Source organism: Pongo pygmaeus, chromosome 10, assembly GCF_028885625.2.
Source record: "Pongo pygmaeus isolate AG05252 chromosome 10, NHGRI_mPonPyg2-v2.0_pri, whole genome shotgun sequence".
Classification (NCBI taxonomy): domain Eukaryota; kingdom Metazoa; phylum Chordata; class Mammalia; order Primates; family Hominidae; genus Pongo; species Pongo pygmaeus.
In genome coordinates, this window is record NC_072383.2 from 45612442 (window position 1) to 45626820 (window position 14379).

The window sequence follows — 14379 nt, forward strand, 5'->3', positions numbered from 1 at the left end:
CTGGTGATAAGACAATGGAAAAATGAGGCACAGGAAGGTAAGGAAGTAAAATATTTTTCCTGGGGTTCAAGGAACAGGCACCCACCCCCGTCCCTTTGTAACTTTCTGCAGAGCCCAAGACTAGACCAGATACCCAGGGAGTGGTTTGGGATAAAGGCTGACTCTGACCCTGGTTAGGTCCAGGTCCCCATTCTCAAGGACAGACTATTGCCTGACTGGTGATACCTGGTGCAGACCCAGGCATTCGTCAGCTATTTTTAACCACATTCAGGAATCAGAAGAGCAAACGTGGCTTGAAGATTTCCCTACTTACTCCATATTCAATTGTCTTCAAAGTCTTAACCATGACTAAAAGAAAACCTTAGAATTTGAGAACAACCTGGGGACCAGAAGAGGATCTTCCAACCCAACATAGAGAAAACTGTTCCCCCAAAATAATAGATTTTTGAGAAGTTGGTGCTTTCTTATGTTTTACTGTCATGAGTGTGAGTTTTACAGGTAGAAAAGTGGCAAGCACTTCACTTGGAAGTTATATTGTGAGAAGAAAGGGGTGCGGGAGAGGAGCAAGAACATAAAGCCACAGTTAGCAGGGTGGGTTGGAAGTCCTGACTGGTGTGTTTGGCTTCAGGAAAGTTCTCTGGCAGGCTCCACAGACAGGTTTGGTTTTTTAAAGTGCCAAAGAGCCACAAATTTGCATGTTATTTGCGTTCCAGGCTTCACTTCCAGGTATATGGGATGAAATAAATGAATGAACAGTATTCAGACTCCTGGGTAAGGGGTGGACTCAGAAATCCAGACCACACCAAGGATCCAATCACTGGTCCAGCTTGGATCGGGAGACACAGGCACAGACAGAGACAGAGCAAACAGCCACAGAGACAGGGGGACAGAGAGACAAACACCATCAAGTCCTTTTTACCAGGGAGTTTCCAGTCAAAGCAAGAAAGCAAGATCCACAGTTTATTTTAAATAAGTCAACTTTTTAAAAATTAGGAAGAATCATATAGATAGGCAGATAAAGGCAACATTATCCCTGACTTACCTCCACCTTTGCCCCTTCATCCTCTACTTCTAGCTCTGTATGGAACTACATGCCTATGAGTCTGCCTTCTTGATAAAGTGTATTGCTTGGTGTTTGCTTAGCTTCCTAAATTAGTTAACTATAAGGTCTATAGACTCTAATACAGACTCTAAGATCCTGAGGACAAGGTCAGCAGGCTATAAAACCCTGAGAACACGGTGGCTTTTATTTCCATAGTCAAACCATCTTTTCACTCTACCCTTCAGGGCGCCTAAGCCCAGTGCTTAAACACGTGCTTGTAAAACACCTAGCCTGAGGGGCTTCCTAGAAGTAAGAGACTCAGAGTCTCAATCTATGAGGGATGCACAATATCACCAGAAATAAAAAGGATAGAGGAAACTATTTAACAGAAAGCTGTGTAGAGAAAATACTTCCACAAGGCCCCTGGGATAGAGACTGAGAACCCCCACCCACCCCAAAGAGCATGCTAAATGCTGAGGAAGGTGTTTTTGTTAAGGGCAGAGTGGAGCGTTAGGTTTGAGGCCAGAGATGAACGATTTGGGACCACAAAGGAGGTTGCAGGCTGCCATGAGCAGTCCTCCCTCCTCCACAATATTTTTTTTCTTTTTAAATTTTTTTTTGTGTTGCCCAGGCTGATCTCGAACTCTTGGACTCAAGGGATCCTCCCACCTCAGCCTCACAATGTGCTGGGATTACAGGTGTGAGCCACTGTGCCTGGCCCACAATGTTGTCTTTCTAAATAAATGTTGAATAATTACCTCTACCTCATCACTGGCAGGCCAGAAACAGCTTTTATTCCTGGTTTGAAAAAAAATCACCAAATCATTTACCTGCCCTTGGTGGCTACATGTCTCAGTCCATTCATGATGCAAAAGGTGAATTACAATACAAATACCATGTGGACTTATATTATTTTCTGATTATAAGGGCTGCAGATGTCCAGATGAAAGATACTAAGATCATGTGATCAGGAAAGGCATCAAAGAGATAGGATTTGCGTACGATTACTCAGTAGGTATTTGTGAAAAGAATACAAGTAAATTGAATGAGGGGTCTCCAGTGGACTGGACTCTGGACTTCTTGTGTGCCACTCTCCCACACTTTTTCCTTTCCTAGCACTTGTGTTCTGCAAAGGATAAGGCAATCTCCAGAAGTAAGGAGTTGATGGCTACTCCTTAGATTGGAATGGAGAAAATTCTGCAGCTAAGGTCTTGTCACCTTAACTCTAAAACCAAGCCAGTGTTAAGCCAGTGGCCTTAAAAATTTAACTTTGAATCTCCGCCTTGACTTCCTCTTCCCAGCAACATTGTGGCACTTAATACCATTCCAGAATCTTAGAGTTTGATAAGACCCCTGGACACCTGGCCCAACCATTCACATAATTGGAATTATCCCTACCATCTCCGACAGGCCAAAGAGACAGCCCACAATAACATTTCCTTGAGGTCCCAGCTCAAAGCCTCCTAGCCACTCTTTTCTCTCCCACAAAGGAAGTATGTGTAAGGGATCCTTTATTTTAACAGGTGACCAGCATAACCCTCTGTCCCTTGTTTCCTTTTCCACTTTCAAAGCTGGGAATGGTAGTGTGTGTTCTTAGTAGACAGATGTTAGGAGTCAGTACAGGTAAAACAAAGCCCTAGACTTATAATAAAGGATGCTGGGATGAGCCTTGTCCCTTCCCATGGAATTCCAAGCTGTAGATGCATTGCTCCTGGGCAGGAAAATAAGGTACCCTTCCCACGAGTTCAGCACGTGGCCTGTTTAACAATAGGGCCTAATAGCCTAACACCTCTTTTTCTGACTCTCTTGGGTATGTGAACTCCCCAGGGTGAAACCATCATATTCCATCTCATGCTGGTCCATCCAGGTGGACCAAACAAAAAGAAAGCCCAGGTGTCAGTCGTCTCTCTTACTCCAGCAAGACATATTTAAAAGCTGGAGGGATGGCACAGGACCAGAAGCTGAAACATTAAAAACATTGGGGCTCTTAAGTGAACTCTTCCTCCTTTACCCACTAGAGCCGCTTAAGGGCCATGTAAAACCAGGCAGTAATGGACAGGCTATGGGATGGGGTTGGTGGAAGTGCTTTTCCAGGTTATCTCTGTTTCTACCTCAGGATCTTGGTGCTAACATTGCTGGGGGCAGTCGGTAGAAGACGCTAGCATAATTACAGTGGCTAAAGAATCCAGAAATTAATTCCACATAGAAGTATGAAGCATCTCATACACAGAAGTCAATTGACACAAATTCCCCAGGCTGGATGAGGGAAAAGTAGTCTTATATTCAACCCTAAATAGGACTCCTGGGAGCAATGGTGGGTCCCAGGTGACAAATGGGATGTAACTAGCCTCTGTGCCTCAGACCATGTGTTTCTCAAATGGGTAAGAAAGGTCTCTCTGATATTCTCTGTTCAGGGTCTCGGAGTGATTCTTGGGACTATGGTTTCTGTTGAGGTCTCTATAGCTGGCATCTAGTGCTTATCATCCCTCAAATATTCCTTTTTTAGGGAAGGCAGGTAAATATGAGCAATGGACACAGGAGAAAGGGGAAGACAGGAGAAAAAAGTCTTATTTAGTTTAAAGCAAATCACATAAGATACTAATAACATGCCTTTGGGCCATAAAATGCAGAAATACCTTTTTTTTTTTTTTTTCCTGGTCATCAAAGCCTACCCCTAAACAAAGGGGAAAGTTTCCAGATACTACTCCTGCTCCTGTTGATTAGCTCAGGAAAGAATGGTCCACTGTGTAAGTCTGTATTTGGACCAGGTCCAGGGTGGTAAGATGGTCTCAGGGTCACTAACTTCTACCTTGTGCAAAACTGCATTAGTCAGAAAGAGGGCCCAAATTCAGACAGGCTCAACAATTCCTTATATATTTTTCAAAGTGCTTTTGTTGCATGTTTCATTTTCTGCTATACATGGCAATAAATATTTGTTGCTTTGGTCTGTACAAAGTCTGCGAGGAAGGTAAGACAGATGTTACCTAAATGGACAAACAATAAATACAGAGAACAATCTTGTTCTGAGTCCCCCAGACAATAGTGAAAGAACCTGAAAAAGGTCTTTTGATTCATAGTCCAAATCTACACCATATTGCCACCTTTCAAGTTGTTGCTTACATACAGTAAATACCAAGAACCAGACAATATTCCAGGAGTCCTGCAATGAGACTGCATGCCACAGCTTTCTAAAAGAGAATGTGAAGGTCCCCAGCAACTCATATATAGAAAGCTATTTATTTCCTACAGAAAACTCAAAAACAAAGAAAAAGAAAGAAAAATAAAGAGAGATAGAAAAAGAAAGGGAAAGAAAGAGAGAGAGAAAACAAACACACAAAAGATGGTCTTTCCCCAAAAGGCAGGCAGTTGAAGGGAGGACATGTAGTTGCTGGAGTGGAAACAGTAACATTCAGTTAACAATGGAATATTTAAAAAAAATAGTTTTCTTTTCAAATTGTAACTTGTGGTAAAACATAGAAAAATGTACTAAACGAGCTTGTATAAAACAGTAAAATTTTCAAATAAGCCCAGGGAAAAAGCACAATGCTGGAAAGAATGCGGTACAAGGGGAGAGGAGAAAAGATTTCATACAAAACTACCTATTACAATACAGAAAAAAGTATAAAATGTTCCTACTTTGGAACTTAAGTACAAAATGACACTGGCATTTGATCACTTCACTATCTAAGCCTGAGGAGCTCTCAGAGGGTGGGGAGAGATGCTAGAAAGAACAAAAGGAATAGCAGTTTTTAAATCTCAAGTTGATCAGTCCAAACTCCACCCGTTTTTTTTTTAGCTGAAAATATCACCTCCCTCTGTAACCTCTACCCATATGGCAAAGTTCATCCAGGCCTCAAAATATTCCATTAGGTAGTCCACAAACACCCTACTCATAGGGGCTGGGATCTCTGTGTGCTGGAATTTGGAAAATGGAAATAAATCTACAGGCTAAATGGTGAACACATTCAGTCTTTTTTAAAAAAAAAGCATATCCCTGTGAAATTTTATACATACACACATATATATATGTATGTGTATATATATATGTATATATATATGAAATTCTCTGTGGTTAGAAACATATTTAAACTAGCCACAGACCAAACTAGACTTGCATTCATCCAACGCTGGAATTTTATGCTAAATACTAAGGTCCTTTTTCTTCTTGGTCAGAAGTAGGCAACAGTAAAAATGGTGCTTTGTTGCGCCACTGAAACCGCTCCCTGGGTGGGTCTTCCCCGTATCATGTGTTGGTAGCACATGCAAACCCCTGCTTTTACGGAAAGGACTGCTTGGAACTTTGGGACCTGTCCAGGGCTCATGTGCTGTGCCTCCGGATAGGATGAAGCTACAGATGATAAAACAGCTACGTATAAAAGCAGATGGATTTTGTATAGGAACATATAAATAGGAAAGGTCCTGGAGGAAGGGACTTATGCCTGTGCCCCAAAGTCCAGTTTACAGTCACATTCCTGACTATACATCGTGAAAATTGTGTGTGTGTGTGTGTTTGTGTGTGTGGGTGTGTGTGTATGTCCATGTATATGCTGGTGGTTTTTATCCCTACCTTTTGCCCATGCCCTTTCCTACTTCTTAGTAAGGCCTAACAAGAATTTATACGAAACCAAGATTCTTTCCAAGCTTTTCTCAGTCCCACAATTAGGGACTGAGTGAGGCTGGAGCCCTTTGAAAACAAGATGGCAGAACTGAAGAAGTGAAAAGCAGTCTCTCTCTTCAGCTTAGGGATGTCCCTCACCCCTTTCACAGCACCAAAGTTTCTTTGCAAAAATAGTATCTGAGATACAAAAGGAAAGGCAGATGTGCTTGTGAATGCATCTCGCCAGGGCCTGGTACAGGATCAAGGGTGTTACAAGAACAGAGGGCTGGGAGCAGCTGTTTCCAAGGTCTCTGGCTGTAGACAACAAAGAGCTGGTCCCCCACATGGTCAAGGTCTGCTAACTGAGACAGTCTTCACAAGAGTTTTCGGTGGAGGATCTCCCAGACCATCCGCTTCCGGAAGTATGGCATGTGTTGCTGCAGGGACACAGAGACACCCTTAATTTTCAATGCTTTTGTCTAGACCTGATACTCCTTTCCCCATACTTCTTTCTTTTGCAAAGTTTTCAACAAACAGTCTCAGTTGTATTTCTGGTCTTTTAAATTATTCATTCTTGGTTACATGTGGTTTTTTTCTTTTCATTGCTTTTTCTATTGTTATTTTTCATCATTATAGCCTTAGAAGTTACACTGGGTATTTCCAGGAATCTCCAGGCTATGCCCACGTCTCTTAAGAATTTTGAGAATGGTGTCTAATAAGTCCTCTATGTTGAACTTTTAAGAGGATATGAGCCTAGGCCTAAAAATGAAAAATTCACCTTTTAGAAGAATTAAGGGAACTTGAAGAGTCAGCTCAGGCTGCTCTAGACAAAGGGCTATGGTAGAAAAATCTGGTAAAGCCACTGATTCAAACAGAAGTAAAAGACTTAAGTGGAGAACACATCAGAATAAACCATAATCTCTAATCTCAATCCACTTTGGTCTGAGAGACCACGTGGACAGAAATGACCAATCACTCTCTAAGAGAAGACTGACCAGATTCATCAAGTGAGGGGTCAGGGGAGGGGGCAGCATAACAAATTACACTAGGAGATTGAGGTATGGCCTATTCCCAAACCTGACTACTAACGAAATGCAAGGGAACTAAAGAAACCTGCTCTGGTCCCAGAGCAGGTAACTTCTCTCTAGAAGTTACAGTAGGTAGAGGGGACAGGCAGAGAAGGTTCTGCTCTTGACCAGGAAACCTTTACTACAATAATTGAGGTGTGGTAACCCAGGACGTGGCTTATCACTAATTTTCTTTCTTTTGTGATGTGGCTCAGGCAGTAACCATCAGTGTTATGAATCATGGGCTGAAGCATGCTAAAGGTTAGGGTAGAGGCCCCTAAAGAGAACAACTGGAGAGAAAAACATCTACAGGGCAGCTTGGAGACAAGGTAATCCTAGAGCTCCCTATGGAAGGCTCAGCTCACCTGTGTGAAGTTGATTGGTCTGTCTTTGGTAATACAGTCAGCATATTTGCAGGCAAACATCCCACAGTCACTTCCATTCATCTGCTGAGGAATTTCCTGGAAGACCAACAACAACAAAAATGACATCTTTCCAAGCTTCTTTCCTTCTTAGATTAAAAATAAGAACCAAAAGATATAAATTGTACAGGTTTCTCTAAATTATAAACAGATGACTCTGGCCCCCCAATCAGGACAACAGAGGCTCAAAGAAACAAAATACAACATTCCAGTCAGGTCTGTGTACTCCGTATTAATCAAACAGGAGAATATCTCAGACTCCCATGGCACCTAAGGGTATAAAAACTGCTCCCTCCCCCAGAGGCCAAATAATCAGCAAACATTCCCCTTAGGAGTGAAAAGCTTAGTAAAATATCTGGGCATTTAGAAAACCTAGTTCTACATAAGAAACACACTATCACTTTTCCTACAGATAGCTTAATTTATTCTCCCCCAGAAACCAACCAACCAAGCTGAAGTCAGGCTAGACACGAAGACAGGTGGTCCCTGGGAATTAAGCAGTAAAATTCTTTCCTCCCCAAATACCCTACTCTTAGGATTTTTATTTCATCAAGATGAAAGGTACCTGGCTTTTCTTGCTGAAAAGCTGCCAGCCATTGGTGTCAAACTCTTTCCTTTTCTTGTCAATGCTTTCTTGCTTTAGGTATTGCCTAAAGGTATCAGGAGAGAATGAGATAAGCAGTGGGGAACATTGATGACAGCTGCCACACTAAGAATGGGGCTGACAATCCCTAGGAACAAATTTGTTTCATCTGCTCTTCTGAGGAAAAGAGTATATAATGCTGGGCAGGGAATCCCTGGATTGTTAAGTTTTCTCCAGAGCTGAGCATGCCTCTTCTAGCTTGTCTCTTCTAATGTCCACTCTGTCAACTCAAAAGGAACATGACCTCTGCCTCTAATAGTTAAGCTCCTTCTACCTACCATTCCTTCTGAGGAACAATTCTTTTTATTCTTTTCCTTGGTTTATATGGTCCTTTAGAACTCAATCTAATGGAAGAAAAGTGTTTTTCTGGTACTAATGAGGTATTTATTTACTATTGTTAGGCTTGGCTCTCCTATCTAAAAATTAAATCCAAATCAACAATGTATTGAGTGCATACCTTCGATAGAGTACTCTTTTAAGTGCAAACTGTTCACCATTGTGGAATGTACTTCCTCCTGGCCATCAGAGTGGTACAGTGAGGAATAGGTATTTTGGAAAATGAAACAGGTGGAGCATAAAGAGATTTGCATTCTGGTCCACCTGAGCCACTAACTAATAGGACCTGGGCAAATCAAAGGCACCTCTGTGGGCCTTGGTCTCTTCATCTGAAAAATTAGGAGGTTGGATTAAATGATTTCTAAGTAGCATCTATATCTTTATATCTAGTCTATATTTTAGTGCATTAGGATAGTAATTGCTCCCATTAGGGCATACTTTAATATTGTTTTTAAACTAAACTTACTTAGATACAAAATATGCATTTTTACTTAATATGAAGATTTTATCCATCACTCCATTGAAGGTATAGAAACAACTGAGTTCAATTACTGGAAAAACACCACCTATACCCAATATCAAACTCTTCTGTCCTCAACTCCCTACTTACAAGAGTATTCTGCAGGCTTCATTGTTTATCCCACCCATGGAGTCGTAATAGGTAATATTCTTCTTTCTAAAGTCCACAACCTGAGAATAAGAAAAAAAATCTGTGTGTTTATGAAATGAAGAAAATTGGTTTATCAGTTTTTCCCTTCCCTGCCCTTTGGAACCTTTCGCCAGACTTCCTACAAAATCATGACAAGTTTGACTGATATTTTGCATTATATTATGCTTAATCTGTAGAGAAAAAAAATGAAGAGTTATTTACATAAAACTATGATGGCACTGATCAACAGGTGGCCCCATTACTGCTGTGAAGCCTTTTTCTAATGTTCATTCTCTCCCTCTGCAAAGTGGACAGCAGTGAAGAAACTACATGATTTTCAGGGAATATAAGGTGAGTATCTCACAATCATTTCCACAAAGTTTCAGAAAGATGGTGAGCAGATTCCAGGTTTTATTTCTTTATATTGAGAAGTTCCTTTTGGCTTTATTCTTTTGAAATGTAATCCAAAACAGACTGTGAAATAGTTTTATTAACACATTAAGCTAATGCTCACAAAGTCATAAAAATATTAAATTACCAAGTAAGCAAGGTAAGTTATGATTAGGCTGAAAATAACAGTCACAGAATCTGAGTGGCAGCATCATTAATAAGTCACTTTTTTCCCCCCATGCCTTTCTTTAAGGCTGCTTAGACACCCTATAACTCTCTTTTAAATATTTCTAGAAAGGGAAATTCCACAGCTTTCTTCAAAATCTATATCCCAATCTTGATAGGAAGTTCATAGATCTATCTGATTTTAGTCAACCTACTACTAAAGACTCTTTCTCTCAATAATCAAGGGAACATGTAGAACTACTACTCACTACACTCTGTGTGTTCTATAATTACACAGCTTTTACATTTTATCAAAAATGAAAGGGGTACTCACAGCTAGACACCAGTGTACTCCCAGGTGAATGGGCACCAAAAGAATGTCAACAGAAAATACATCTACTTTCTTTGTCCAACGTTTCACTGCCTGATAACCAGCCGTTTTTAATTTAGTGAAGAAAAAGGTATTAAATGCATGCACACTTGGCAAGCCCTTCTCTTTACTTCGCTCCATCAGCATATTCATGTAGAAATTGATGATCTGTGGGGAGAAATTATACCTATTAGAATAGACACTCAGGCCTAGCCTTTCAAAATAGTTGCAGTTGCTGTGTTGAATAGCATATGTAATTGTTTCCTAATAAACTGAATTAAGTCTTCAACATCCAACAGACTCATTTCTCTAAATCAAATTCCGACTAGAAGGGGGAAGGCTGAAGTGCTATAAATGGTGAAAAGAGAAAAAGCTGACATATATATTATGGGGTTGGGGGTACAAATGGGCAGACGCTGGCGAGGCTTGTAGAAGACTGAAGGTTAGGTCAAAAGACTGCAGAAAGACAGGGGTGTTAAGGTGAGGCTTACAGAAAAGGAAAGGAAGGCATGCAAGCAGTTTAATAATGCACATTAGCAGTTACCTTTATCTACTGGAACTGTGTGAGCAATTTAAGTAGATACTGAGCTCAGTTAGAGCCTAGTGTTAGTCAAGTTAAAATCAAGAACTCAAACTTTATATGACAGCCACATGGTTTTACACAAAGATGGAAAACTCTGCTCCGTGGTTAAAGACTGCCTTTTCAACTTAATAACCCATCCTGCAGAGGCAAACTCTTTTGGTCTCACGTAGAACTAAGTGACAGGAGAAGCCATCAATTATACTGGAAAAACACCTGTAAACTGATAGTAGCTCAGCAATGTCACCTTTATATAAAGGCACACATGGAAGTATAAAAACCTACCTTATATGAGACCTAAAGTCAAGTCACAAACATGAAGAATAACGTTCTACCCCAGAATCTATACGGTTAGCTTTCTCATCTTTGTTGATTCCATTTATGCCTTCAATATTAAGTGTGGAAAGAAATTACAATGGCTGAGTGGGGAGATGTGTGATTCTTTCTGTTAATGAAACGATATCTTCTCTAATAGTGACTATGTTGTGTATGATTCCATTAGGTCCAGGACTCTTTGGTACTAAAACTTGAAAGTTATTGTGCCGGAAGTTACTGCATACTTACTTTATGTGGCCAGCTGAGGTCAGGCCAGTGTCTGTCAACTGCAAGGAATGAATGGGCTAACTGATCCACAGCTTGGAAATATGACTAAGAAAACAGGCACATTTTTCAGAATGCTTTTTGGGGAATGGGAAAATGCCCCTGTTCTTTGACAAATATTTACACACCAGGATGCCAGAACAGTGAGCTACTGCCCAACAGTAAGCAACGACATACTGGGTAGGCAGCAGGGAACACTGCCAGGAACACACCGGAGCATGGTCTAGACCAGAGAAAGGGCCTATAGATGAGGATGCCTAGGCAGCTGCGGGAAAACCACACTCACCATGAGGCAGAGCTCTGAGGTGGGAGAAGGCTAGGACTGAAGAAAGACACTGTTTTCTCTGCAGCTCTGATGACTGAGCAACAGGCCCAGCCAGCCCAAAGGACTCAGGTTGTGGCTTATTCTCTGCCTAGTGTGATGCCCAATAGATATCTGGAGCTCAGTTGTTATAGATAATAATTAATCAAGACACAATTAGAATCAGGTATTTCTCAACTATAAGTTTTCAGTCTAACTCTGCCCCTCAGGATAATGGTGCTAAAGACTGCCTCTAGGTTTCTGAAGGCAGCCATAAATGCAGTAGGATCTTCCCAGCAAGTACAGATTTCTAGGCTGTAAACTATGTTCTCTAATGAGGAAAAATTGGCAATTAGGAATTCACTGATTCCTCTGGCCTTCTACCCATCTTATAATGTTGGCCATGTTATAGGGTAAACCCTTCAATCCAAGACGTAAGCAGATGACCTGCCAGTTACTGTTAAGCGAAACCTTCCGTAGGGGCAGACAGCTTATATATTCCAACAAGAAATAAGGACTGAAGCAGGAGGTGAAAGGAATCAGGCAGAGAGATAAGGACGGTGAAGCACGTGACAGCCATGGAGATACATCTCCCCTAGATGCCTATCAGAGATTACCTCTGGAATCGTAAGTCTGAAGTGGAAAAAAAAAAAAATGACATAAATGAGTGTCATGCTATACATCACTATTCTATTTTTCAAGAGGAAAGAGTTCCAGAAACCAAGGAAGCTTAGCTGGACTTACACAGCCTGAGTTTTGCTTGTTTTTTCACCTTGAGAGGGTTCACTAGAAAGCTAAAGACCAACACAGCTGAACAAGAACAGAGAATCCCAGTGATCAGACACCATGGTATCTGTTCCCTTTGAGAATTCCTCTTCCATTGCTGCACCCAACCAAAGTTTCTCAACTGAGAGGGAAATGGCCTCCTCCAAAGTCAACTAGTTAATTAGCTCTAAGGAATGATCTGGGTTCTTTTTCATTTCCCCTAGATCCCAGTAGAAGGGAGTTTGGTGACCTCAATGCTCCCCACATTAGCTGTGAATGTAAATCTGACATCCAAGGCGAATTTGGATTCAAGTCTTTCTCCTCAATTTTTTAGCTATTACTCCATCCAAATGAGGAAAATTGCCAGAGTTCAGCCAAGACACAATTAAACCAAAAAAATAAGCTAAGAGAGAACAAAAAAGTCCTACATGTCATCTCACAGAGGAGGGCTGAAGATGAAGGAAAAAGAAATGAGAGAAGGGATCACAGTGTTCAAGATGAAAGAGCAGCAGTGATGGTCACAGCATTTGCTTGACTTTTGTGACGACAACGGTCCCCCACGCCAAGTTGGCAACAGCCCTATCCTCAAACAAGACTCTCTTCGCACCAGCAGATCCTAAATTCCCTTTGAAATAAGGAGCTAAAAGTAGATGAGCCCTGTGCTCGCTATTTGTCTCACCAATATACCACAATCTGAGGACTAACTGTCAACGTTAGTCCACCTGTCACCTTTTCTGGGACCCACACTTACCTCTATTTGCTCACGGTGGCTCTTGGTGCTTAAGGAGCTATCCTTCCTGCTGCCTTCGCAGCCTTGGCCATAAGCAGCTACTTGTCTATGCAGTCATGTTTAGGGATGGGTGGGTTGTTTATAGTGCCTTGTTCCTTTGAGATTTTATTTGAAGAGCTGCCAGGCTGAAGCTGAAAAAAGCTTTTCTTTCAGAGAAAAGCCTATAATGTTTTCAAACTAAGGATTCAATCCTTTTCCTGTACATTACCACAATGACATAAATGACCAATGCTATTTGTATCTTCCTTCTTCCCCAGTAAACCAGCCAAACTATTGTTTTCTCATGTTTTTAGAAATAAAACATTTCACTACCAGTAAAGTCTTGATTTTTAGCCATTCTCATGCTTATAGTTTGAACCCTTCTAATTAGCTTGAGAAAAAATGTTCTAAAAGGCCTGGGCATGACAATACTTCTGAGCAGAGATCAAGACGACTTTTGGGGGGACAAAAGCCATTTTTCCAATTTTACCTCTCTAGATTTTCACCTTGACCTCCCCATTCTGATTTTCAAATTAAATTTACCCTTGTCAACCACAAAGTCCAAAAGACTAACAGCAGCATTTGAATAGTATAGTTCAGGTCATTCACTCATAGGAGCTAACCTAGTAATATTATAGAAACCAGGAAGGCAGGTTTCCCTCACTGCGAACATGCACACATAATTTTTCTTACATGCCAATTCAAGGAACAAATTATCAGAATTATAGCTAAACTTTTAGAGAAAGACAGGCAAGCAACATGTTTATGGAGTCATTTATGGAGAATAACTACTATTCTCCATGTGACCTTGCACAAATCCCTGGTTAATCAGGGCTAGTTCTATTTAGAAACACTTCAAAGAGATAAACCATAATAATGTGGAAGCCAAGAGTCACGTTAGAAAACTTTAGTTCTGATCATTTTATTCCACACATAAGTGTATAGCAATGGTGGATTCATCATATTCACTTTACTAATTTATTTCATTTTGCCTAGTTTTTTTCCTTCTTATGCAATCAGCTTTTATTCTCTAAGGAAAACCTATTCCTAAGGCTAGGTTTGTCTGGTTGAACTTAATGTTTGCAGGCTGTTTCCTCTCTTTACTGAGCATCACTCAGATTTAACTACTCCTTGGAAAAATTATCAAACTATGACCACTACCAATTCCCCCCATTCCCATCAAAAATATATATTCTGAAAGTTAGAATGCTAGACAAAGCTGGGTGTGGGCTCCTGCCTGTAATCCTAGCACTTTGGGAGGCTAAGGTGGTAGGATCACTTGAGGCCAGGAATTCGAGACCAGGCTGGGCAATATAGTGAGACTTTCTCTCTAAAAACTAAAAATAAACAAAAAAGCCAGGCATGGTGGCACATTCCTGTGGTCCCAGCTCCTTGGGAGGCTGAGGCAGGAGGGTCACTTTAGTCCGGGAGTTTGAGGCTGCAGTGAGCTATGATCACACCACTGCACTCTAGCCTGGATTACAGAGTGAGACCCTGTCTCAGGAAAAAAAAAAAAAAAAAAAAAGAATGTTCATCAAAATGCAAGTGCTCTGGTTCCAGATTCTGACTCTGCAATAAAAATCAGGTGACTTTGGTACTTCCCTATAGTTTTGCTTCTTATTTTATACCACCAATCAAGTAAGAATATGCTCTCTATACACCAGGCTATTGTGATGCTGAATA

General features: G+C 40.9%; 1 protein-coding gene across 14 annotated transcripts in view; it reads right to left on the reverse strand.

Annotated features, from left to right (window-relative positions):
- Nucleotides 1-3892: 3892 nt before the first annotated feature.
- The window catches only part of SENP1 (SUMO specific peptidase 1), a 63140-nt gene continuing 52653 nt past the window's right edge, over nt 3893-14379 (reverse strand). For all 14 annotated transcript variants that reach the window (XM_054443088.2, XM_063672704.1, XM_054443090.2 and 11 more), the window contains 5 exons: nt 9646-9849; nt 8718-8797; nt 7694-7778; nt 7072-7167; nt 3893-6076 (listed from right to left, as the gene is read on the reverse strand). In XM_054443088.2, the coding sequence (XP_054299063.1) occupies nt 6014-6076; nt 7072-7167; nt 7694-7778; nt 8718-8797; nt 9646-9849 (528 nt within the window). In that variant the 3' untranslated portion in view covers nt 3893-6013. The remainder of the gene's footprint in view (nt 6077-7071; nt 7168-7693; nt 7779-8717; nt 8798-9645; nt 9850-14379) is intronic.